The 27,930-nt window shown below is 41.5% G+C and overlaps 1 protein-coding gene across 1 annotated transcript; it reads right to left on the reverse strand.

The window, feature by feature from the left end:
- Positions 1–1,592: 1,592 nt before the first annotated feature.
- Positions 1,593–27,662, reverse strand: si:ch211-63p21.8 (kelch-like protein 33). The gene is made up of 5 exons (XM_052143810.1): positions 27,334–27,662; positions 26,842–27,222; positions 11,462–12,410; positions 4,751–4,921; positions 1,593–2,166 (listed from the first exon to the last, which is right to left on the reverse strand). Exons 1-5 carry the CDS (start codon positions 27,578–27,580, stop codon positions 1,647–1,649), a joined length of 2,268 nt encoding a protein of 755 aa, XP_051999770.1. The 5' UTR covers positions 27,581–27,662; the 3' UTR covers positions 1,593–1,646.
- Positions 27,663–27,930: the final 268 nt, after the last annotated feature.

Consider the following 27,930-nt stretch of genomic DNA (forward strand, 5'->3'; position numbering starts at 1 on the left):
GCCAAGTTCGCAGATGACACGACTGTGACGAGTCAGCATACAGAGAGGAGGTGCAGTGGCTAACGGACTGGTGTAGAGCCAACAACCTGTCCCTGAATGTCAACAAAACAAAAGAGATGGTTGTTGACTTTAGGAGAGCACAAGGTGAACACTCTCCGCTGAACATCGACGGCTCCTCTGTGGAGATCGTCAAGAGCACCAAATTCATTGGTGTTCGCCTGGTGGAGAACCTCACCTGGTCCCTCAACACCAGCTCGATCACCAAGAAAGCCCATTAAGGCTTTAATTACTGTCACTTTCTAACTGTCTGCTACCTCAATAACTGCTATGTGCATAGAACACTATCTCATAGTATGTTATGTTTACGTTTTTAGAAACTGTCATCTTTTTGCACTACTGTGTACTGGTCGGTGCTGCACTGTCTCTCACTGTGCCTATTGCTCTGTTAATTGTTAGAAATTTCTATCCTGTACTTTTTGCACATGTTTGCACGCGCACTTTATATAGGTATATAGGTATATATAGGTCATCTTACATCTAATACAACATTTAAGAAGATAATTTGCCAGTCCTGTTACACAGCATGTGTTCCCCATTTCAGTATCACTCTCAGGCAACATGTGCGGAGCCTTTCCAGCTGTCCACATAGACAATCTGTTCGCTGCTGACATCCACAACTTTCTCTCTGACTTTGTGAAGCTTTTCCACAATGTAAACTTTGTCACGCAGTTCATGCAAAATAGTGTCCACCATCCCCTGAATCCTCTGGGGGTGAATCCTCAAACCACACCAGCTCAATGCTTAAGCTATGATGTGTTTAAATCCTGGTTTAACCAGATTACATGACAATTCCTCAAAGTATGCGTCAAAGAAATAGGAATCAGTTTCAAACAAGCAGGAATGTATAATCTGACTTGGATGGTCCACCTCGCAACCCAAACAGAGTTATTTAAGCTTTTTGTTGATGAGATGTTCCAGAAGGACCACGACAGTCGCTTTAATGATTTTGAAGCCGTCAGAGTGGATACAACTGTCTATGTCATCAATCCCAGCATAGGCCTCGGCTTCAGCTATTGCTCCAGCATTGCTGTATGGCGTTGTAAGGAAGGTCAGGGTGTGATACCCCAGACCCTTGCAAAATATATCCAACCAGCTGTTGTCACAAGTTTGTGGGTGGGGGTCCAGCAGTGTTGCATTGTCATCAGGCATCGCCAGTGCGTTTTCAGGAGTGTTGCTGCAGCAGTAGACAGACAGATTCTGGAGACATGGTGAATGTATGTATCAAATGTACCAATCTGCAGGCATTTTTAATGGCTATAATATGGGGGCGGACTTAAGAGTCAGTCTTCAGGGTTGATAATGCTCTGCTCAGGCTGAAACAATATCGTCTTTACAGAACTGTAGCGATCATACATGTCACACCATCTAAACATCTTGTCAATACAAGTAAAAATTTTGTCAAGCGTACGAACATATTTCCACTGAATCAAAACATTCATGTCATAGTACATGTGATGCTAAGACTCAGGAATAGCCCATGCAAGTTTGCGGACCTTTGTCTTGTCGTTGCATCAAAAAATATAAGGAGTGTATATTAGCATATACAATCATAAAATAAGGCACAGAAACATCTGTTAACTTTAGTCTCATATTCTGAAATGGTCAGGCAGGTGTAGGAGGCATGCCCGTATGTCTGTGACAGGGCCGGGCATCTTGCCCATGCACTCCCATCTCTGAGTGACAGAATCATAGCGATGAACATGCTTGGACTCTCTGTAGTCCTCCTGGCAGTAACCGCCCAAAATATACAACCTCTCCTCCAGAACAGCAGAGGCTGCTCCGACATGTGGAATAGGAAGAGGGGTGAACACTGTCCAGGTGTCGTGTATGGGGTTGTACATCTCGCAGACAAGCTGGTCTGTGTAGAAATTATGGAGGTTACACACCCCACCAGCTACAAAGAAATGGTTTCTCAAGTTCTCCATGCAGTGCTGGGCCCGATCGTGGGTCATTTCTTTGAGGTAAGTGGTTCCTCTTTCTGGGTGGTAGAGGAACATCGACACTAGGCATTGGTACCTGCAATTGAAGCCTCCTGAAATATAAATTTCTCCTCTCCAGACTGTTGCAGCATGGCCGCTCTGGCTTTGGTCCAAAGCTTTGGTAAAGCTGACACCAGCAGGAAAAAAAATGACAAATGAAATATATTTAATATATAAGTTGTATCTCCTGGACAGAAATTAGATGATTGATAGACCAATACTTTATATTGGCCAGGTTTATGAATAGATTAATAAATATAAACTCAAGAGATAATAAACATTTTGTGTAAATATTGTTTTAGTAGTCTCTAGAGTTTACTCAGAATGGTGCCAAAAAAAATAAAAAATCCAGTGAATGGCAGTTCTGTGGATGAAACACCTTGTTGATGAGAGAGGTCAACGTAGAATGGCCAGGCTGGTTCGAGATGACAGAAAGGCTGTTAACTCAGATAACCACTCTGTACACTTGTAGTGAGCAGAATAGCATCTCAGAATGCACAACATGTCGAACCATGAGGTGGATGGGTGACAACAACAGAAGACCATGTTGGGTACCCCGGTTCAGCTGCGTCCGCTTCAATTCGGTGAAGGGCGAGAATGCCACCACCCTGCATGTGGAGATCATGACCCTTCTTCGCAAGGGCACGATAGAGCCTGTCCCTCCAGCCGAGATGGGGAAAGGGTTCTACAGCCCTTACTTAATCATATCAAAGAAATGGGTTGCAGCCAATCTTGGACCTGTGAGTTGTGATCCAGGCCTTACACAGACTCCCATTCAAGATGCTGACGCATAAACACATTTTGACGTGCGTCCAGCATCATGATTGGTTCGCTGCAGTAGACCTGAAGGACACGTACTTTCACGCCTCGGTTCTAGCCTGACACAGACCCTTCCTATGGTTTGCGTTCGACGACCAGGCATATCAGTACAAGGTCCTCCCCTTCGGCCTGTCCCTGTCCCCTTGTGTCTTCACAAAAGTCACAGAGGCAGCTATTGCCCCGTTGGGAAGTTGGCATCATACTCAACTACCTCGACGACTGGCTGATTCTAGCACACGCTCGAGAGTTGCTGTGCAAGCACAGGGATTCGGTGCTCATGCACCTCTGCCATCTAGGGCTTCGGGTAAACTAGGAAAAGAGCAAGCTCTCCCCGGTTCAGAGCATCTCTTTTCTCGGCATGGAGTTAGACTCGGTCTCAATGATTGTGCACCTCACAAGCGAGTGCGCAAATTCGGTGCTGAACTGCCTGAAGTCATAATTCTCCATCTCCAAGGTGGCGTACACTCTCGTCGCAACTCACCCAACATCTCCTCCTCTAGAGTCAGCAGCGGCTGAAGTCACTGTGGGCCACTCATATCCTGGGCAGCCACAACGCCACAGCGGATGCGTTGTCACTGCAGGCAACGCTCAGAGGAGACTCCATCCCCAGGTGGTCCAGCTGATTTGGAGTCGATTCGGCAAAGCACAAGTAGACCTGTTTTCTTCCCAGACTTCTGGAACCTCCATGTCTGGCCCTTGGATGGGACACAGAAGATCTAAGTGGCCTACCACCAGCAGTTGTAGATCACTCAAGCCAGAGCTCCCTCTACCAGGCAGCTTTATGCCCTGAAGTGGCATTTGTTCGGGAATTGGTGTTCTTCCCAAGACGAAGAGCCCCAGAGATGTGCAGTCGGGTCAGTGCTTTCCTTCCTGCAAGAGAGGCTGGAGGGGCGGCTGTTCTCCTCCACCTTGATGGTATACGTAGCCACTATAGCCGCACACCATGCCGCAGTGGATGGTAACCTGATCATCAGGTTCCTCAGAGGCGCCCGGAGACTGAATCCTGACATGCCATGCCTCTTCCCCTCATTGGATCTCTCCGTGGTCCTCTTGGGCCTTCGGGGAGCCCCATTTGAGCCACTAGAATCAGTTGAGCTGAAAGTCCTCTCCTTAAATATGTCCCACTTGCAAGTGTTCTCTGTCAGCTCTGATCAGCTCTTTGTCTGCTTTGGTGGACAGCGCAAAAGAAACACTGTCTCTAAACAGAGGATTGTCCACTGGATCGTGGACGCCATTGCATTGGCCTACCAGACCCAGGCCGTGCCTGCCCCCTTGCTGGTTCGAGCACACTTTAGAAGGAGTGTGGCATCCTCGTTGGCACTGGCCAATGGCACCTCTCTAGCAGACATCTGCATGTCCGGGGCAGTGGCATGCAAATTCCACTTGCCAATTCTCATTGGCCTTTTCTCAAAGAATGGGAGGTGTTTGGGGCTCTCAAAAGCGACCCCTAGTGTCATTACAGGTTACGACAGTAACCATGACGTTTCGGAGCATAAGAAAAGAATGCCCTGTCACCCATAGAGTGTAAACGAATCTGAGGAACAGTTAAAAAAAATTAAAATTTAGAGGAGTGGAGATTGCGCTTTGGTATGTACATGGTTAAAAGCTCAGAAAAATATTGGAGAACCAAACCATGCAAAGCCCTGTAGGTAAGCATACAAATGTTAAAATCAACACAAAACCTTACAGGGAGCCAGTGTAAGGATTCCAAGATAGGAGTGAAAGCCACAAGCCCTCAGTCTGATCATATTTTCACTACACAGCACTTGCACTTCTCCAGTCTATACAATAAACACTCACACTAAATCTATTGATTAAGGGATTGAAAAGGGATATTTAAAGACAGTTCACAGCTATTTTATCCTTGTCTACATCTGTATTCAGCCTCCTACCTCCAGGAATCTGATTCTGGTGAGTATTTTTCCACGCTGTCAAGGTTTGTGTTGATGTCTTTGTCTCCTCCAATAGCATACAGACTGTCTCCAGTGACCACCATTGTAAAGTTACTCCTCTGTTCCACCATGTCTGCCAGCCTTTCCCAGCTGTCATGGACAGGATCATACCTGCCATTTATGTGCAGATGTACAGGTGTTGGTTATGAAAGAGAAATAGACAGTGAGAATAATTGACACAGAAAAGACAAAAAAAAGCTAGCATTTGAAAGAAGTTTGGGAGGGCCATATTCTTCTTCTTCTGTTCAACAGCGACTGGACTTTTGTACTTTTAGCTAAATAATCTGCTTCTTCATTTCCCTCAATCCCAATATGTGCTGGCACCCTAGTGTGCCAGCACATATGTGCTAGACTTTCATACACCAAACCCTGCCCAATTAATTATTTTGTTTTGTGGCATAATTTTGTTGTGTTATAACTTAATTTTGGCTTAATATCTTTGTGTGACTCATGCTTTGTAAACTTTGATGTGTTCTGGGCCACCGTAGGAACATCCTGGTCCCAGAGTAACTACCCTTAATTGTATTTTAATTTCATACACCAAATCCTGCCTACTTTTAGAAGTGTAATTTTTTTTATAAACCGATGAACCAATATCAAATCAGAACAAATTAACACTCTTTCTGGCTTAAACTTCTCTACCCACTCTAATGCCCAAATCACCACCATCATCTCTACTGTAAACACTACCAATTGACCTGCTAGCCATTTACACACTCCCACCCTTCTGATTGGAACTTCAAATGCAAAGCCTGTGCCCCCAGATTCAGGATCTTTTGATCCATCTGAGTATATATTTTCATGTTTGCATAAAAATATGTTCTACTGATTGCCCTTACATGGTTTCTTTAAATGTGGGAGGGCCATATGTAAACTTGTCCTTTTAAATAGTCAATGGCCTTTTGTTTTCAAAACAGCTTGTCAAAAATATTATTTGCTACACATGTGGCTTAGTTTTTGTGTTTTGTCTTAAATTCTTTGCTTTGTAGCTTAATTTATTTTGACTTAATTTTGTTGTGGCTTAATATAATTGTGTTGTGGCTTAATTTATTGGTGTTGTGGCTTAATTTGTTTGTATTGTGGCTTAGTTTCATTGTGTTGTGGCTTAATTTATTTATGTTGTGGCTAAATTTATATTTGTTGTGGCTTAATTTATTTGTGTTGTGGCTTAATTTCAATGTGTTGTGGCTTAGTTGTGTTGTTTCTTAATGTATCTGTATTGTAGCTTAGTTTAATTGTGTTGTGGCTTTATTTTGTTGTGTTGTGTCTTAAAAACAATTGTGTTGTGGCTTAATTTCTTAGTGTTGTGGCTTAATTTATTTGTGTTGTGGCTTAATTTCTTAGTTTTGTGGGTTAATTGTAATGGTGCCTTAATTTTGCTGTGTTGTGGCTTAACTTATTTGTGTTTTGGCTTAATTTCTTTGTGTTGTGGGTTAATTGTGTTGTGGCTTAATTTTTTAGTTATGTGGCTTAATTTATTTGTGTTGTATCTTAATTTTGTTGAGTTGTGGCTTTATGTTGTTTCTTAATTTATTTGTCTTGTGGCTGAGTTTCATTGTTTTGTGGCTTAATTTATTTGTCTTGTGGCTTAATTTTGTTGTGTTGTGGCTTATTTTCGTTGTGTTGTTTCTTAATTTATTTGTATTGTGGCCTAATTTCATTGTGTTGAGGTTTATTTCCATTGTGTTGTGGCTTCATTTCATTGTGTTGTGGCTTAATTCATTTATTTGTGTTCTGTCTTAATTTCTTTGTGTTGTGTCTTAATTTCTTTGTGTTGTGGCTTAATTTCATTGAGTTGTTTCTTAATTTATATGTATTGTGGATTTGTTTCATTGTATTGTGGCTTAATATATTTGTGTTTTGGCTTAATTTTGTTGAGTTGTGTCTTAATTTCTTAGTGTTGTGGCTTAATTTTTAATTGTGGCTTAATTTTTCCATGTTGTGGCTTCATTTATTTGTGTTTTGGCTTAATTAATTTGTGTTTTGGCTTCATTTTGTTGTGGCTTAATTTATTTGTGTTGTGGCTTCATTTTGTAGTTATGTGGCTTAATTGTGCTGTGTTGTGGCTTCATTTATTTGTGTTTTGGCTTAATTTCTTTGTGATGTGGCTTCATTTATTTGTGTTGTGCCTTCCTTTTGTTGTGGCTTAAGTTCTATGTGTTGTGGCTTAATTTCATTATGTTGTGGCTTAATATCTTCGTATTGTGGCTTAATTTTGTTAAATTGTGTCTAAATAAATTTTAGTTGTGGCTTAATTTCAAAACACTTTATTTGTGTTTTAGCTAGATTTTGCTGTGTTGTGGCTTAATTTATTTTCTGTTTTGGCTTAATATCGTTGAGTTATGGCTTTATTTGTGTTGTGGCTTAATTTTTTGTGTTTTGGCTTAATTAATTGGTGTTGTGGCTTCATTTTGTTGTGTTGTCACTTCATTTATTTGTGTTGTGGTTTAATTTTGTTTAATTTTGGCTTAGTTTCATTGTGTTGTGGCTTAATTTCTTTGAGTTGTGTCTTCATTTCTTTATTTTTTTGTGGCTTAATTTATTTGTGTTGTGGCTTAATTTATTTTTGTTGTGTCTTCATTTCTTTGTGTTGTGTCTTAATTTAGTTGTACTGTGGCTTATTCTCGTTGTGATGTGTCTAAATACCTTTGTGTTGTGGCTTAATTTTGTTGTGTTGTTGCTTAATTATTTAGATTTGTGGCCTAATTTTATTGTGTTATAACTTAATTTTGTTGTGGCTTAATATCATTGTGTGACTCATGCTTTGTAAACTTTGTTGTGTTCTGGGCCACCGTAGGAACATCCTGGTCCCAGAGTAACTAGCCTTAATTGTATTTTTAATTTCATACACTGCCTACTTTTAGAAGTGTAATTTTTTATACACCGAAGAACCAATACCAAATCAGAGCAAATTAACACTCTTTCTGGCTTAGAATCCTCTACCCACTCTAATGCCCAAATCACTGCCATCATCTCTACTGTAAACACTACCAAATGACCTGTTAGCCATTTATACACTCCCACCCTTCTGATTGGAACTTGAAATGAAAAGCATGCGCGCCCAGATTCAGGATCTTTTTATCCATCAGAGTATATATGTTCATAACCAAGTATAGTGTTTGCATAAAAATATGTTCTACTGATTGCCCTTCCCTGTTTTCTTTGAATGTGGGAGGGCCATATTTAAGGGCTTGTACTTTTAAATAGTCAATGGCCTTTTGTTTACAAAAAATCTTGTCAAAAACATTATTTGCTACATGCTATTGCTAGCCGATTACTGGTGGTAATTTGGGGGAGGAACATAAGGTGGCCCAGATGTGCACAACACAATGCAAACGTCTAGGTTACAGATGTAACCTTCATTCCCTGATGGAGGGAACGAGACATTGTGTCGAAGAAGCGACACTAGGGGTCTCTCTTTTGAGCGCCGAATATACCTCTGATCTATGAAAAAAGGACAATGAGAAGTTGGCAGACAGAATTTGCATGTCCCGCCCCCGGACATACGGGTATTAAGGTGGGGAAATACATCTGTTTCATTCAGGAGTTTTCTGAGGAGCCGGAAATAGTCCGGTCACAACACTGGCTCGGCTCAGCGACGTGGCCGGGAGGACACAACATCAGGGAATGGAGGTTACATCCGTAACCTAGACGTTCCCCATCTGTCACTCACTTCGACGTTGTGTCGAAGAAGCGACACTAGGGGTCCAATTTAAATCACGCCATGCGCTGAGCCGTGTACGTGTACTGCTGACATAGGAGCGGGCAGGTACTTGACGTGCCAAAATGACCAGCTGTATCAGACCAGCTGTATCAGACTGCACCCTTCCCCCAATACCCCATAAAGTCGTCAGAATCCTTATAGTTACCCTAGACAGGGGAACAAGGCGACGCTTGTCAACCTGGGAATGGGCCAAGCCTAGCCATGTTTCTCGCATAGAGTCGGCGGCTGGGGCACTTATACGCAGCGGGGAAGGGGGTCTTACCCAGTTTCCTATTCTTTAAGGGGGAAAAGACCCTGCTGAGACCACACCTGCCAAGAGAGGGGGAGGTAAGAGTGGTGACATACACCACATGGGCTTTTAGGTCACATGTGGGATGTGGCGCGGTGGTAGATCCCGCTTCTTCGGAGGGAGGAGTTGCTACAGACACGGCGACCGGGGGGCAGTGGAAACTGCCCAAGGGAGACGCGGGTCCGCTCGTAAGGGGACCGTACCATGGTAAATACACACAGGGGGAAGTCTACATGGGAGCCCTGATCTGTGGAGCACCTATTCCTGTTCAGGGTAGATCTGAGTACCCACAGTGGATTGGGTTGGTGATTTCCTCCGCTGAATTGTGGACCCAGAGGGCTAGGGAGGAGTCATCCAGGGAGGGATCCCATCACCTTTCTGGGTGAACTGGGAGAAAAAGCGCACAGTTTTACCTTAAACGAGGGAAAGGGCACTAGTTACACCTCCCCTCCAAGCTCTCCTGCAGAAATGAGAGCACTGACCTGACTGCGCACCTTTGTGGGTCTTTGGCCTGAGAAGAACACCAATTTACAAACAGGTGCCACTTTAGGGCGTAAAGTTGCCTGGTAGAAGGGGCTCTGACTTGGTTGATCGTGTCTACGACGGCAGGTGGTAGATCAGCTAAATCTTCTGCATCCCGTCCAGGGGCCAGATGTGGAGGTTCCAGAGGTCGGGGTGCGGATGCCAGTGTGTGCCCCATCCCTGAGAAAGAAGGTCTTTCCTCAGGGGTATTTGGCAGGGAGGGGCTGTTGCGAGGAGTACAAGGTCCGAGAACCAGACCCGGGTGGGCCAATAGGGAGCCACTAGAGTGACTTGTTCCTCGTCCTCCCTGACTTTGCACAGCACCTGTGCAAGAATGCTCACTGGGGGAAATGCGTACTTGCGCAGCCCCGTGGGCCAGCTGTGTGCCAGTGCATCTGCCCCGAGGGGAGCCTCTATTCGGGTATACCAGAGCGGGCAGTGGGTGGTCTCTTGGGAGGCAAACAGGTCTACCTGAGCCTTGCCGAACCGTTCCCAAATCAGCTGGACCAACTGGGGGTGAAGCCTCCACTCTCCACTGGGCAAGCGTTGTCGTGATAGTGCATCCACCACCACATTGAGGTTGCTGGGATGTGAGTGGCATGCAGCGACTAGCTGGCTCCAAAGGAGGAGACGACGGGCAAGTTGTGACATGTGGCGGGAGCATACGCCACCTTGACAATTTATGTATGCTACCGCGGTGGTGCTGTCTAATCTGATCAAGACGTGTTTGCCCTGAAACCTCTGCTGGGCAAAGAATACAGTCAACAACTCTAGGCAGTTGATGTGCCAGTGCAGTGGGGCCCCTTTCCAATGGCTCGCAGCTGCGTGCCCGTTGCACACGGTGCCCCAACCCAATTTGGAGGCGTCAGTCATGACCAGGGGGCTGCAAGGGGACACCTGCCCGCAGAAAGCAGAGGTCTGTCCAGGGTTTGAATGTTTGGCGGCAGGCGGGGATGACCATCACACGGTGCGTGCCGTGGCGCCATGCTCGTCTCGTGACTCGAGTCTTGAGCCAGTGCTGAAGCAGTCTCATATGCATCAACCCCAGCAGCGCCCGCCGCGCATATGCCCCAGGAGCCTCTGGAAAAGTTTTAAAGGGACCGCAGTGCCTGGCTTGAAGGTGGCGAGGCATTCCAGCGCTAAATGTGTGCGCTCGTTGGTGAGGCTTGCTGACATTGAGACTGAGTCTAACCCCAATACCTAGAAAAGAGATGCTCTGAACTGGGGCGAGCTTGCTCTTTTCACAGTTGACCTGAAGCTCTAAGCGTTTGAGGTGCCTGAGCACCTGGTCCCTGTGGGCGCATAGTAACTCTCAGGAGTGGAAATCACTCTTTTAACAACACTCTTTTAAGTTAGCGCTGTCGAAGCGCCCAGGGGCAAACTGCACTGCCATGCAGAGAACGAGAAAGCTGCTGAAGTGCGCCGTAGATCCAACAGCATATCGCTCAGAGGTAGAGGAACAGGTGTGTGACTCGCAGCTCGCTGCATACACGACCATCTGTTCCGAAGAAAATATCTGAATGAAACAGACGTATTTCCCCGCCTTTATACCCATATGTCCGGGGCGGGACATGCAAATTCTGTCTGCCAACTTCTCATTGGCCTGTTTTCATAGATCAGAGGTATTTTCAGCGCTCAAGAGAGACCCCTAGTTTCTTCGACACAACATCGAAGTGAGCGACAGATGGGGAACACAAGTTCACAACACAAAGAAATCAAGCTACATCACAACAAAATTAAGTGGCTAAATAGTTTTGTGTTGTGGCTTAATTTGTTTGTGTTATGGGTTAATTTATTTGTGTTGTGGCTTACATTCATTGTGTTGTGGCTTAATTTGTTGTGGTGTTTCTTAAATAATTTTTATTGTGGCTTCATTCCATTGTGTTGTGGCTTAATTTATTTGTGGTATGGCTTCATTTCTTTGTGTTGTTGCTTAATTTATTTGTGTTCTTGTTTAATTTCGTTGAGTTGTCTGCTAAGTCTCTAAGTCTCTGCTAAGTCTCAGCTAAGTGTAATTTGTCAGCTTTTAGAAGTGTATATATATATATATATATATATATATATAAAAAAACATGAAATGAAAGCCAAAAATTTGCAGTCTTTAAATACACAATACCTGTAAGCAGATTTCATAGTATCAGCCTTGGCATAAAAGTGGCAGCCTCCAGCAACATAAAGTTTACCACCGAAGACCCCAACGCCATGTCTAAATCTGGCCCGATCAGGCATTTCCCCAAGCATTCTCCATTCTATCTCCTTTATGAGGCCTGTTCCACTCCGCAGAGAGTTAGCAAACCATAGTTGCTTACTAGGAAGTCGTTGCCCCATGTCTGGATGCAGCTGATCACCTCCAACTAAAACAAGAGCGTCTTTAGGGTGGCGCACACGATGCTGAGCCACAGAGTCAGAAACACCAAAACCAAACTCCCTAAGTGCTGATCTGTAGAGGTCAACCTCACCTTCTCCACTGCATTCCATGCTCAGATTTACAGCACGGACTTCTCTAAATTCTCGGAAGGTCATGAATGGAAAACGGACTGCTGTCATGAGTCTTTCAGCCTGCGGAAGTCTTTCAACAGGATCTGCCTCCACCCAGGCAACAACTGCTCGGAAAACAGTAAGCTCTGATGGAGTGGACAGCGCATCGCATCTGAGAAACTCCAAAAGCTTCTCTGCTGGGAGGTCCTGGAACTTTGGGGTGGCAGATACTTCTTGGAAGTGTCTCAAGACAAAATCTTCTGCCAGCTCTTTCAAATCAGACATCTCATAGGCCTCTGCGAAAGAAGCCACATCCAGGCAGTTGTGAATGTCAATTTCCTTTTGCAGGAAGTTAAGGCAGAGTGATAGAGCTGGCTCAAACTGAAACTGGAGAGATGTACAGGTGAGTTCAAAAACACAGCCCCATCCAAGTGCAAGAGACCCACTGTATATACAGTGCAGCAGGGTGTCGAGCTCGGAAGCCCCGACTAACAGCATAGACACGGATTCCTGCTGGCTCTCTCTCATTCCACTGGTAAACATGCCTTTAAAGTATTCGCAGCTGGCAGCCAAGAGCACCCTATGAGCTTAAATGAGGGGAAAAGAATTCATAAAAATAAATGTAATATTTTAACCTCTGCTGCATTTGGCTGCAGCCTGCAATTTTTCACACACAAATGTAATAGCCCACCTTGCACACATACAGTGGACTACATAAAATTGGTCTCATTTAGTAGAAACCCCCCCCCCCAACTTTTAATCTCTATAATTCTTAAATAAAATTGTTTATAATCTTATGATGAACATAGGTTTATTTTGTTATTATTATTTTTAAATAATGTTTATTTTTTATTATTATTTCCTGTTATATTGCATGTCATTTCTGGGCTGTTTGATCAATATCTCTTTAAAAATCTCTTATTTAATTCCCCTAGATGGCAGCAAGTTCTAGGAAAAATATTTTTTCCCCAAACAACTTCCTTCACAATATGCACATCTGAAATGTAGGTGTCTCTAACACAGCTTAGCACTCAACACACAACAAGTGTATATATGAAGTTACTGTTTACAATCAAACACTCCTGTCCGGCACTTCCTGTTTCTTTTTGCAGCCTGGATAGGAGCTGCGTTTAACAGGAGCTTAGCTCAAATTGAGTTGAATATGCCCAAAAAGTGCTGTTGAGAATTATTTTAAATAAATGATGTTATTTCACAGTTCGCTGTTATCGTGACTGCTCTAATAAGAACCGCAGCTGCTGTTGGTATATTTGAACTTTTCACAAAGGAATCACACAAACTCAGATCACACAATCACGCAAATAGCTGTTCCCGTCTGTCGCTCACTTCGACGTTGTGTCGAGTGAAGCGACACTAGGGGACTTTCTTGAAGCCCTCGGATACCTCTGAACTTGAGAAAAGGCCAATGAGAATTTGGTTGACAGAATTTTCATGTCCCTCCCCTGGACATACGGGTATAAAGGGAGGGAATCATACATCTGTTCATTCAGGTTTTGCACTGAGGTGTAGAAAATAAGGTTCGGCCATTGCAGTGGCTCGGTTCAGCGTAATGGCTGGGGGGACACAACATCTTTCCCCCTCCATTGAGGTGTTCACTTGCGCTCTTTTCGCCCAGGAGAGTTCACTAAATTTGCACTACCTGGATGTTCTTCCTCCCTAGCCCTCTGGTCCAAGAATTCAGTGGAGGAATTCCCTGACCAGACCCACTATGGGTAATAAAATTACTCTATACTGGAATAGGTGCTCCACAGGATGGGCTTTTGTGGATTAACCCCTATGTGTATTATGCTGTGTCAGATTGCCCCTACTGGCTGACCAGTGCCTCCATTAGGCAGTCCTAGCTGCTCCGGTTCGGCATCGGAGTTGTAGCAAGCTCCATGCCTAGCATGAAGGTAGGATCTACCAGCCATGCCATTTCTCACTATGTGGCCTGAAAGCCCATGTGACGTATTTTGGCACAATTTATCTCCCTCCAACCTGGGCAGGTGGTGGTCTCCACAGGGTCTTTTCTCCTTGAAAGAATAGGAGTTAGAAGAGAACCAGCTTCCCAGATATGTAGTGAGATAGTGTGTCAAAATGCCCACATGCGGCTTTCAGGTCACATCTAAATGCGAGGTAAACACCTGCGAGGAGGATACAAAGGCATGGCTGGCACAGCCTACTGCCCATGCTTGGCATGTCGCTAGTGTTGACCATCCGTGGAATGCACACAGGGGTAATCCATAAAGGTCCATCTATGGAGCACCTATTTTAGTAGGGCATTGGGCAAGGGTATGTGCAGTCTGACACAGCCTTTTGCTTTGGCTTGCAACTGCCTGCCCGCACCTGCATCAGCAGCACACGTACACGGTTCAGTGCATGCCTTGATTGAATAGGGACCCCTAGTGTTGCTTCACTCAACACAACGTTGAAGTGAGTGACAGATGGGGAACATCTAGGTTACTGTTGTAACCTCTGTTCCCTGATGGAGGGAATGATATGTTGTGTCCCCCCGGCCACGACGCTGAACCGAGCCACTGCAATGGCCAAACCTTATTCTCAGCTCCTCAGTACAAAACCTGAATGAACAGATGCACGATTCCCTACCTTTATACCCGTATGTCCAGGGGAGCCTTGGTCAGTCACGCCAGGTGGCTCTTTTAGAAAGAAATATACTCAACACTCAACCATGCAAGGGTGACCACTGATATGCACCATAAAATCCAGCAGCGTAGTGAAAAGTTGAGAGGATGAACACAAAGACAAAATCTGAATGAGTGACACACGCCATCTTCTTTTATACCCGTATGTCCGGGGCGGAGAGTGGCATGCAAATTCCACTCGCCAACTCTCACTGGCCTTTTCTATTTTTAGCAAAGGTGATTGGGGCACTCAAGATCAAACTACTAGTGTTACTACATCGACACAAGGTCAAGTGAGTGACAGACAGGGAACATGTAGCATTATCAAAAAGCATTTTTCACAACAGTATATATTCTTGAGTATGATAAAAGATTTAAGTGATTTCTAACTATGGACATGAATGGTCCATGACTTATGATTTTTTATGTATTAAATTTGTCTAGCTGACGATAAATGGGTGAAACCAATCTCATAGTCTAATACTGAATGAGGGACATGAATCTAGGTATTTAAATAATGGCTTATTCACACCAAAGTTGTTACGAATTTAAAAAGACGAACAGCAGATGAAAGGTCTATTCACACTAAGACTTGAACAAATAAAATGAAAAACAAATTCATCCATGTAAAGTAGGCGGTGCTGTTCTACTTCTGATTTACTGTATGGGTTTTTTAGCATTCAACTGTCAATGCATGATATTAATATATTTAATGCAGATAAGGCATTTATTTACCTAATTTGGCGTAACTGTTTTATTATGTTCTTTTCATGTTTTTTATGCATTTTGAGGAATATAGCATATGTGTTTTTTGTAGGTGTGAGATGAGGTAAAGAGCATTGTTGCATATGTGCTGTGTCTTCTTTCTTTATATGTATGCAAGTATTTTGTTATGAATATTCCAAATGACCTCACGAAACCAGCTGTTCTTTTTGAATGTCTGGATAATATAAGACAATGTACAGTGATATGCACACATGGAATAAATTACTTTAAATATAAACATGTATATTATAAGATATAATACAATTAATAATAAAAGAATACACAGACTAACGTTCCTTTTTAATATTTAGATTAGCATGTTCAGAGTTTCTTGTGCGTGGTGAGAAAAAGAGCACTGTTAAAGGAATATGTTGTGTTGTATTACTTTTGCATTAAAAATTGCAGCAAGGTTCAGCAGTTTGTTTGGCTACACTTGAAGTAAAGTACTGCATGTAAAGAGTCTTTTTTTATGTCATAGTTTACTACAAGCTTAGTTCAAACAAATTGACTAACCTCACTTCTATTTTTAATGCCAGGACAATATAACAGGCACAGTGATATACAAAGGGAAGTAATGTACATTAAAGGGGTCATGAAAGGCTCTTTTTTTAATTGTTTCATTATCTTCTGTGAGGTCCACTGATGATGTTAGTAAAGATTTTGTTCACTAAAACAATCATAATTTAGCAATATATGATCATTTCCACATGTCTCAGGCCATCTTTCTGAAAAGCTTGATTTTTGCCACAGCTCCTCCTTTAAACTTTAATGTAAATGTCCTCTGTTATGATTGGCTAACAGCGTCCAGCCCCTTGAAACCAGACATATTTGAAACTCAATCAGAAGACCTGTACAGTTCAAAATCTGGTTCGTTTATGCAATACATTAGCATCATTAGAGCAGCACATCCATATGGTGATGACGTAATAAGGGTTCCGTCTTGTTTGTCTGTGTAAAAATAATTTTCTGAATGTTTTTTCTTTAAATGTTTCTATATTATGGAAATGAATGTACAAAGAAACTATATGTATGTTTATTATTTTTTTCTTATTATAATTTTTTGTGTGTATGTATTTCTGAACTACGCTTACCTCCAGGAAGAGGCCAGGGCTATAAAAAGGGCTCCGGGAAGCCAGTTTTTGGTGGGTAGTTGAAATAGGTGGTTGTAGTGGAGAGTAGTGTTTGTTTATAGAGAAGTGAGTGTTGATAGTAAATACAGCAATAAATCACCTTGGGAATATATCCATTGGCTTTTCCCTGTCATTTTTTGCCTCCATCTGCTGGCGCATCCTAACATGTCCCATTTGGCATTCAGGAGTGGTGTTCTTCTTCTTCTTGTTGTTTTACGGCGGATTGCAGACATATAAGTGCATTATCGCCACCTATAACCCAAATGGACCATTGACACTCTACTTACAATCTTCTAATTTACCTTACTCCACCAATCTACATACAATCACCCTTAATTCTTAAACCCGCATAGGCTGAAAATAAATTAATAATAATAAAAATAATAATAATAATAATAATGTTTCTTACATACATATATACATTTGTGCAAACCTGTACTTCCCAAATTCTGTAACAACAATGGAATTATGGTTCTACCAAGATTTAATACATTTTAAATTGTAAACTGCTCACCCTTTTTTACTAGTTCATCCTTCCACACATTCCTTTCAAAAGTACATTTCCTACAGTGCATTAAAACATATTCAACTGTTTCATTAACACCACATATCTCACATAGACCCGTTGGATGTTTGCTTACTAAGTGCCTTGTGCTGTTCAACCTTGTGTGCCCCAATCTTAATCTTGAAATGATTTTCTCCTCAAATCTGCTCCCACCTGAAACTCTTCCCTTACCCACAACTGACTGTATACCATACAAATGTCTACCTTTTGTGTCAGTGTCCCAATACTGTTGCCATAATTTCATAATATACTTTTTGATTATTGACTATTTCTGAACTACTAAAAGGAATCTGGATATCAACTATCTCACTCTCTATGGCCTTTTTTGCTAAAACATCAGCCTCTTCATTTCCTCTCACCCCAATATGAGCCGGTACCGACAAAAACTGTACCTTTATACTATTTTGGTGAAGAGAATATAATTCTTGAGAAATCTCTATTATCATATATTATCTAGTTTCTGACTTCTGCTCATTCAGACTTATTAGAGCTGAATTAGAATCTGAGCATATTATTGCTTAGGATATTTTAACTTCACTAATCCACCTTATTGTCATAATTATTGCATACATCTCTCCAGTATACACTGATAGGTAATCTGATATCCTGTTATTTTTATACACTTTTAACTTTGGTATTATGAATGCATCACCCACATGACCTGTTTTGGGGTCTTTCAAAGCATCTGTATAAATGTGCATATAATCCCCATATCTTGACCCCACATACTCCCTTACATCATATACCTCAGCATCATATGGACCTTCCTCTTGCCTTCTTTCTAATAATTTAAAATCACCTTCTGTTTGGGGCATAACCCACAGTGGCACTGGAGATAAAGGAATTATTGGAGCATATCTGAATTCTTCCAGTCTCATACCTTTTACTAATTTCCCCACACTCCATCCAAAACTATTACACTCTTTCTTCTCATATTCCCAACTAGACATCAGTACCTTTTTTGTAGGGTGATTCCCACTCTGACCTCTTAGATTTACCCGATAAGAAGCCATTAATTGTTGTCTTCTTATATGCAGAGGCATATCACCCATCTCTACTTGAAGAGCTGAAACTGGAGAAGTAAAATATGCTCCACAACAAATTCTTAGGGCTTGAGACTGAATTCTATCCAACTGAATTAAATTAGATTTATTTGCAGAACCATACACTATGCAACCATAATCCAATATAGATCTTATCATGCTGATAAATAAAAGTGGACTTATTACACTGCCCTGGGGTGTTCCATTATCAACCACACCACTAGAGGATATAAACCCACCAAACTTCACCCTAATTCTCCTCCCAATTAAAAACTCTTTAACCCAATTATACATTCTTCCTTTAATATTCATCTTTCCCAGCTTTATTAATAATCCCTCCTTCCACAGCATATCATACGCCTTTTCTATATCAAAGAAAACAGCGATGACACTTTCCTTATTAATAAATGCCTTCCTTATATCAGCTTCTAAAGATAGTATTGGATCCAAATACCCTCTTCCACACATAAATCAACTTTGATAAGGAGAAAAACAGCTCCCTTTTTCCAAATGATGTGTCAATCTATCAGTTATTATTCTCTCCATTACTTTGCATAAATGAGAGGTAAGAGCTATTGGATGATAATTTATTGGATTACTTGGGTCTTTCCTAATGCTTCCTTCCAACTTTGAGGAAGTATAACTTCTTTCCATTTTCTATTATAAAATGCTAAAATCACCTTTATAGAAACATCACTTAAATACTTCATCATACAATAACTAACTTCATCCAAACCTGGAGTAGATTGTTTCATTCTTCTCACTGCCCTCTTTAATTCACTCATAGAGAATGGGGCATCCAACGGTCTCTCCCCGCCTTAAATCTGGATATTCTTTCAACACATCCTCTCTTATTTTCTTACTCTGATCAGTCAAATTTTCTGAACTATTTACTTTAATAAACGCCTTTAGAAACATTTCCCCTTTCTCTCCTTCCTCCACAGCTGTTTCTACATTCATGCTTAAAACTGGATATCCATTATTCTTTTAAATTCCCTTAATTTTCTTAATCATAACCCACACCTCCTCTACTGATTTATTTTTACCTATTTCACTACAGTCCCACTACAGTCCCTATTTCACTACTGTCAGGGCATTGTGTTACAGGTCCATGAAGAAAACGGAGAAACCTCACAGTTTGAGTGTATGGTGAAGCTAGAATTGATAAGACCGCAGTTATAGGCTTGTTACTTTAATAGCCCGATGGCTAAGGTTATTCATGTTTAATGTAACTCAAATGAAAACAGTTATTGTAGGCAGGTAAGTTTCCCTAGCTGGTCCCCTCCGGGTAAAATGCGTTCTTATTCAAGTTTTCAACTCAGTCATTCGTTTAAGATGCAATCTTGTGTTATCAGTATTAGGCTATCAAGATTATACAGTGAGCAAGCTATATAAATAAGTATTTAATATAATAAAAGTGTAGAGAAACAACCTAGGGTGTAAGGTAAAGGCTGAATATTGTAGATGTATTACAATATGTTGCATGTTTGAATTAAAATACCTGTGGATATGCAGGAGCACACACTCTACAAAGGCCTGACTGGAGATTTGCCTGATCTATCCATCCTTCAGGTGAGTAGGGATATAACAATAGCAAATTTCACTGTACAGTATGATATATCAACCAAAATCTGTATACCAATATTTCATTATTTTCTTTTTCCTCCCCTTTTACAAACAAATATTCTGCTTCAAAGAAAAAAAATTAAATTGATGTTATCATAAGGGTTCTTCATTATGAACTTGTATGCCATGCATAACATACTGTGGATAGAAATTACAGGGAAAGTTGCTGGTATGATAATTGTGGTTATATTATATTACTATTATATTTAGTGTATTGCTAATCAATATATTGTTACTTCCCAGGTGACAGCGGCTCACTTATAGAGCAGGTGAAGCAAGTTGGGACAATGTTGAAGACGTTTGCTTGCACTGGGCAATCAGGTACAACTTGCAAACAACACCTGTGGTTGTTGGTTTAATTCCCACTGGGGCCACCTGTACATGTAGTAGACCTAGATATAAATGTCATAGTTTAGTAGTTGAAGGACCAGGACTGACTACTTTATTCTTTTATTCTGGGAACCCCTGTAGGAGCAGATCAGACCCTAATGCTGCGACGTCTTGGAGAGTTTGGCGATGTTGTGCGTAGCATGGACAACAAAATGGACGCTATGCTGCAACATTTCAGTGCCAATGTGTCTGTTGGACAGTTATCCCTGCCAGGGGATCTGTTACTCCCCCCTAGACACCCAGGAAGATTTGGCGTTGCTTGACAACAGTTTGAGGCAGGATAAAGAGCTCCAGCAGCGATTTGTAAGTGTGCCGATTTCGTTTATAACGCCATAGGGTAATCTAAAAAGTAAAATTAAGATTGTACACTGCATATTCTACCGTCTGAATCCACAGCCTGTCACATTTTAAATTTATGAGAAGCTTCAGAGAAATGTAATTTGTAACACGTTTTTTTTGTATTTTCAGCTTCGATTTTTGGCAATCAAATGTGGGAGGGACCTAAAGACAACCGTGTGGCGAATGCTTCAGAGCATCTTCTCTAATCACCTTTCCATCAATACAACCTGGACTGGTGTAGGGGATAAAGCATGTTTTAGAGACATGTTCCTGAAGACCATTGTTCAAAGTAAGTTGGATATTTTTTTTATATTTAAGTAGATGTGTATGACCTTATGCCATTCAAATGGAATGACAGATCTTTATTTTCTACAGGAGCCATCTGGAAGAACCCGGCAACCCAGGATGCCACTGATGAGGCGATCCAGGTTAACGTTACGCGTTACCTGAAAGGAGCATCTGAACATGAAGGTGGAAAAAGCCGCCGCACAGCTTAGAGGGACCCACAGCCGACCCCTTAAACCTAGGCTGACTACTGACACCCCAGCATCACTGACAACTGGAACCCTTTCTTTATCCTGCAGTCAGTAACATCAAGACCCCTAAAAAAGCCTGCTAAAAGTGTCAGACTACACTCACCCAATCCACACTGTTCACTGTGGAAATTGCTCTTTTTTTTTTCTCTCTCATGACCCTGCTTTGAGGGCAGCTCCTTGGATGAATATAGGATGGTTTGTCCTTTTATACCTGTTATCCTGCACATTCTTTGATACCAAAAATCCCAATTATTTAATATACAATTTTTCTGCTTATTTCATTGTTACAGTGCTTAACTATTCTATTTTTAAATATAGCTTGAACATCCTAGATTATACATCTAATACTTTATATCTGCACATTATCTGGTATCAAATATTCTTCTTACCGTGACTTTAGTTTTGGCTTATTTCATTCCGTCAGTGCTTAACGATTCTATTATAGTTTGTAAATCCTATTTCATACCTCTGATACTTGATATTGCACATTAACTAGTACCAAAAATTCTACTTTCATTCCGTCACAATGCTTAACTGTTATTCTATTGTTAAATATAGCTTGTAAATCCTTGTGCCACAAGTCAGCATTGCAGTTATAATGGTATATTCTACTCCAGAGCTTTACTCTAAATTATTACCACTTATCCTATTGTTAGAAATGACTTGTAAATATGATGTTATACCTCAATTTATTTGGTATCCTGCACTTTATTTGGTACCAAATATCCTCATTGCTTATGTTTACTGGTAATTCTTTTCATCCCAGAGCTGACCTCTTTATATTTTTAACAATTATTGTAAGTGTTTTTTACCAAAATTGAATTGGAAACCTGCATGTTCTTTAGTGTGTGTGTGTATATATAATGTTTGTATTTTTCTGTTATTTATATTTCAGTGATCTGACATCTTGTTTCAATGACAGTTACTGTACTTTGAAATGTGGAATTAAAATGCCAAATGGAAATTTGTCTGGTTTTATCAATCATTATTCTTGATAAACTGCATGCTATAAATATATATATATATATATATATATATATATATATATATATATATATATATATATATATATATATATATATATATTTTATATTTATAGCATGCAGATTATCAAGAATAATGATTGATAAAACCAGACAAATTTCAAATTTCCATATATATATATATATATATATATATATATATATATACAATAAGAGGCGGCAGAGCGCTCGAAAATTGCGTTTGCCTCCGACGCCCCGCAGAAGGTCCGCCTTCGATGGAACGGCGCGGAACGAAGGTGGTAGGAAATTTAGTATTTGAAGGACCAGGACCCTTTTAAAATGCGGCTGCCGCCGGCGGTGCGCCGTCAAATGTGTTTGCGATATCGCCATTCTGCCGCTTCTACTGCCTCCGGAGCACCGCCAGCGGCCCGCCGACTCATTGCTATCTGGGGTATGACATCCAATACACCTTCTTGGCTTTCCTAACTGTTCTTCTTACAACTGCTTGTGCTTGTTTATATTCTATCACATTTTTACAATTATGTGACTTCCTGACTCTCCTAAATGCTTTCTTTTTTCTTCTTATGGCACATGCACACTCTTTATTCCATCAGAGAACTATCTTAATATTTCTACCCCCTTAACTTTTTGGTATATATTTATTTGCTACTATTTGAATTGATTGTACTCTCTACTGATCATCTCTCTCGATCTATCCGTTTCTATTATAATGTTCTTTAATCCCTCCCCACTCAAACTCATAAATTCTTCCCAACTCGCCTTATCATACCTCCATTTCCCCATATTTCCCTGATTCACATTACCTCTTCCTGCATTTACTTGCACTGTTTTTAATATAGGATAGTGATCACTTCCTATAGTGTCTTGTCGCACTATTTCCCATGCAGTACTCCCTGCAATTTAATAAGATGTCAATGTTAAATCTAAAACGTCTCGGGTTACTTAAATGTAGCCCTTGTTCCCTGATAAAAGCGGAATGAGATGCTGCGCTGGAAGCGCTTTGGGAACATCTTCATGTGTGTGACCAGCTGTGAATATGTGTGTAACATGTCAATGAACATTGAACGGAATTTATAGTCTCTGCCGGTGTAATCATTGGATACACCTGGGGCTGGGCTATAAATAGATGCGTCAAAAGAGCATCGTCAGGTATTTTGTCTGAAGGGCAATGCCAGGGCATCCCAGTGCGGCAGGGAAGCGCAGCATCTCGTTCTGTTTTTAACAGGGAACAAGGGTTACATTAAAGTAACCCGAGACGTTCCCTTTACAAAAAGCTACACTTCTGATGATGCGCTGGAAGCGCTTTGGGAACGAGAATACCCACACCGCTGCACTGAGGCTGTCCGGACCCCCTACGGTTGTGTAGTGTGCTCTCAAGAATGTGAGAGGTCTCAGACACAAGCTTGAGATGTCGACTCAAGAGCATAAGAGCCCGGAGTGGCATGAACATCTACTGAATGTGTGCGGAAAGGACCAACCTGTCGCATCACAAACTTGCTGCAGAGGGAGACCTCTAGCGAAGGCTTTAGAGGAGGCGAGCCCTCTGGTAGAGTGAGCCCTGATACTTACTGGCGAAGCTTGACCATGTGCCTCGTAGGCCAGGGCAGTAGCGTCCCTCACCCAATGCGACATAGTCTGCTTGGAGACGAAGAGTTCATAGAGGTGAAGAGGTCCTCTTCTGCCCTGTAAAATCTCACACAGATTTGTTCCAAGTGGAGGGAGCCCTAGCACTTAAAATGGTCTCGATAACCTCAGGAGAAAGCCCTGTGTACCTCAGTTGGTACGCTTCAGGGGCCAAGCATGAAAGGTTCCACAATTCGGGCTGGGTATGAAATATTGTCCCCTGTGCCTGAGAAATATTGCAAATATTGTCCTTCCTGTTCAGAATCGCTCAAGGCGAGCCATCGAGGAGAGATATTAACTCCGAGAAACATACCCTGTTTGGCCAGAGCGGCGCTATCAGTAAGAGGCAAGACCCTTGCTGGCGAATTCTGGCCAAGTCTCCCGGAAGCAGAGAAACTGGGGGAAAACGAAGTAGAGGAGACATTGCGCTGTTCATAGAGGCGAAGAGGACCTCTTCTGCTCTGTAAAATCTCACCCAGATCTGTTCCACTATCTCGTGACAGAACCCGTCGGTATTTTCTGTCTGGACAGTAAATCTGCTCCCACTTACGGGCATCTGGGGATATAAACTGCCCTGAGTGACAGGAGCTTGCCATGGGCCCCAAGGAGAATCCGACGTGCCAGAAATTCAGCTGACGTGAACGTGGACCTCCTTGATGGTTTATGTAAGAGACTACCGCTGTATTGCCAACCCGCACCAAGACATGGAAGCCTCTGGAGGAAGTATTTCTGGGCCAGAAATACAGCCATCAACTCGAGACAGTTACTGTGACAACCAAGCTGACGACCCTCCCATTCCCCTTGAGCTGGACAACCACTTAAGACCACTACCCAGCCTGTCAGGGAGGCATCTGTCGTTAGCAGCCTGCGATGACGAGACGCACCTAGAGTGGGACCCAAGGTAAGAAACCGGGGTCTGAACCACATAGAAAGGGAACGAAGCCTGCGGCGCGTAACCCTTATTTGCCTTAGGGGACCGGCCCTTGGATGAAACCCCCTGGCTTTTAGCCACAGCTGTAACGTCTCATGTGCATAAGGCCCAAAGGGATCACCACGGATGCAGATGCCATGAGTCCTAGTATTCGTTGATACTGACGAGCAGTGCAAACTTGACCCAGCCTTACCTTGCACAGGGTGTCCTGAATGGAAATGATTTGTGCGGGAGACAATTGTGCCTGCATCTTTTAATTGTCTTCTTTTCTGTTTGTGCAGTACAATTAATTATTTCAGATATGAACAGCAAGAAATTTACTTTGTTCACAATCATCATATCCTCTGTGATCCTACCCTCCATCTCTGAACCTAACTCATTCCTTCCCTCCATTTGCATGTATCTCTCTTTAACTTTCTCTTTATTCTTTGCATCAACCATTTTAACTGCTTCTGCATATGTAATGTTCTTCTTAGCTCCCTCGTTCTGCACTTCAATAGCTCTCTTCCTCACCTCACATCCTTCAAACGCAACACTATGTTCTCCTCCAAAGTTACAACATTTAAGTCCAGCTCCTTCACATTTGCCATAATCATGCTCCCCCCCACATTTTGCACATCTTTTCTTAGACTTACACACCAAAGCAACATGCCCATACCTTTGGCAATTATAGCATCTTAAGGGAAGAGGTATATATATGGTCTCACTGTGTAACTGATAAATCCAAGTTTGACCTTTTCCGGCAAAATAACTCCATCAAATCTAAGCTCTACTGAGAGACTCTCTATTCTATTCCCTTCTCTATTCATAAACATTTGTTTGGCACCTAACTATATGCCCTCCATTTATGTTTTTTTAAGCTCTTGTATAGACACTCCTAATGGCACACCAGATATAACTCCACTTACCCACTGCCTCTGACCTACAAGTTTGCTACTCACCACTTCCTGTTTATACATTACTTACATTTTCATCACTTTCCTTTTTTGTTCTTCATTGTTACTTACTACCAACAAATCTCCATTATTTAACACTCTAGCAAGCTTAATCTCTCCAACTACTTTCCTCAACTCTTTCATTAATGCAATTGGACTTACCTTTTGTAATCCACCTTACTCTTTGAATTTCAGTATAATTTCACTCCTCGCTTCTTGTTCATTTCCACTCTCCCCAGAACTTCTTACCTCCCTTTCCTATTGATTTTTCTTTCTTTTCTTTGATCCTGCATCTTCCTTCGTATCACTGTTTCCCTCTATCCTACCAACATCCATTTGATCATCCTCCTCATCTGATTCATCAATACTAACTAGTGTCTCTGGTCCATTTCCATTACGATTTTTCCTATATTTTGACATTGTTCCTCCTCTTGCTCAAAACCAACCATTCAGGGGTAGTGAGCCACAGTAGGCCTTTTGTCCTTCTCTCTGTCTCTCTGTTTTCTAAGTGAGCACCAGTGGGCGGGGCACTGGGTGCAATGATTTTAAAGTAGGCGTTGATGTTGTTGCTGTAGAGGTGGTCATGATTTAATGAGTACCCTTTGTGACATCACTTATATATGGATATAGGGAATGAGGTCTGTCTCTCTGTTTTCTAAGTGAGCACCAGTGGGCGGGGCACTGGGTGCAATGATTTTAAAGTAGGCGTTGATGTTGTTGCTGTAGAGGTGGTCATGATTTAATGAGTACCCTTTGTGACATCACTTATATATGGATATAGGGAATGAGGTGTTTTGGTTTCAATAAATGTTTTTTTTTTGCATTGGGCATTAAGTTTTGAGTTCTGGAATTTACAGTATGTTTTTAAAAGTAGAAATACTTCTCATATGTCAACATATGAAGGCAAATTCATGATTCCACATGATATGAGCCCTTTATAGACAAAACAACCAATATATTATATAATATGAGGTATTAGCACATTACATAAAAATTCTAAAAACAAAGAATGTGTTCACAGCTTTTAAATCAGTTGTTTATTGCATATTTCCATTGAATTCAGATATTATGTGCATAGGATATGTAAAAGAGTACAGCACCTTTGTTTTCCAGTTGATTAGTGCCACCAACAAGCTGAATTGTGCAGCAGCAGCGAAACTGGGAAAATGGCAATAATCTCTTATCTACTTGGTCTGTCAGTTTTCATCGCAGTCTTAATCTTGGTGTGAATAGGCCTTTAAAGTCTTGAATATGTGCTCTTTTCACTTTGGTCAGTAAACAACAACACAGAACCTCCTAACAATGCCATGGCAACCACCCTAGCCTGTTGTGTTTTGCATGGGCAAGAATCATTCATATTTTCTAATTTATAAATCTTTTTATATATATATATATATATATATATATATATATATATATATATATATATATATATATAGTGTGTGTGTGTGTGTGTGTGTGTTGAAATTCACAGTGTCTCTGGGTATCTTACCATGGAAAACTTTTCCTTCTGCAACCAGCTCTATATCACATCCCACTCTCTCAACCCACAGGTCTCTTATGGATTGCAAGCTGACATTCAACTGGTCTTCAGCTGAGATCTTGTTTGGTTTTTCTTCCTTATTACATCTGCCTGTCTTTTGCTCTTCCTCCTCTTTAAAAAGCTCCAGAATTCTTGGAACTCCAAGGCTTAGAGCTGCAGTACGGATCTGTGCCATGTTGTCTTTGTTCAAAGAGGTGATGTTCCCAGTGTAGGCAAACTCCACCACTGCAGCCAGCCCCAAACAATACACCTCAGGACCCAAACTAATTGAGATCACTTTCTCATCTCCAGCCTTCTCCTGGAGCTTTTTGTGGATAAGGGAGCTCACTGCTGCCAGGACAAGGGAGTGAACATGAAGGCTCAGTTTATATTCTGTGCTCAGGATTAGGTCAGTGAGGAGGTTCTCCAACCTAATATTCTGCAAAGCCTGGAATATCTCACCTGGGTAACTGTGCCTTTGATAATGCTGAACCAGTTCATGATCATCAATTGTATCTCTCTTGTTTTCCTTCACCTCCCTCTCTTTCATTCCTATGCTGTTGTCATTGTAGGACATTATCCATTTTAGTTTCCGGTTTTCTTCTTCAACTTTCTTCCCCCCTTCCTCGATCATCCTTTTTCTGTGTGCTTTCTCTCTCCTCCAGCATTCCTCCCATTCCATGGGCAAACATTTTTGTGTTAATTCCATAAAAACGGTCTGTCAATGTTTATTTTGTAGGCGTTCGTGTTTTATTCTTGTTGTAGCAAAACTTCCTTTAACTATCACTCTCTGTTTCTAACTATTTGTGTGTCAGTGCTAAAGTGCAACAACATTTATCTGAGATCAGCAACAAGCTAATTTTAGGATCTGGGACAGTAGATCTCATTTCACTTGCAGCCTTTTCAGATCAGGTCAGGGTCTGTATGTTTGTTTGGGTTAAGATGAATATAAAGATTTGTGTTTCAAATTTAATGAAATATTTATGTTTTATTTTATTAAATTAAATTATAATATATGATAATTGTCATAGTATATATATATATATATATATATATATA

This window comes from Xyrauchen texanus, chromosome 2 (assembly GCF_025860055.1).
Source record: "Xyrauchen texanus isolate HMW12.3.18 chromosome 2, RBS_HiC_50CHRs, whole genome shotgun sequence".
Taxonomy (NCBI): domain Eukaryota; kingdom Metazoa; phylum Chordata; class Actinopteri; order Cypriniformes; family Catostomidae; genus Xyrauchen; species Xyrauchen texanus.

What these genes read in the sequence shown, in the direction of transcription:
- si:ch211-63p21.8 (XM_052143810.1), bottom strand. Translation starts at nt 27,580, where the DNA reads ATGGAATTAACACAAAAATGTTTGCCCATGGAATGGGAGGAATGCTGG. An exon ending in TCAAAGGCACAGTTACCCAG is followed by an intron (nt 27,223 to 27,333) that starts GTGAGATATTCC and finishes TTGTCCTGGCAG; the next exon opens with CAGTGAGCTCCCTTATCCAC. An exon ending in AGAAGGAAAAGTTTTCCATG is followed by an intron (nt 12,411 to 26,841) that starts GTAAGATACCCA and finishes CCCTCATTTAAG; the next exon opens with CTCATAGGGTGCTCTTGGCT.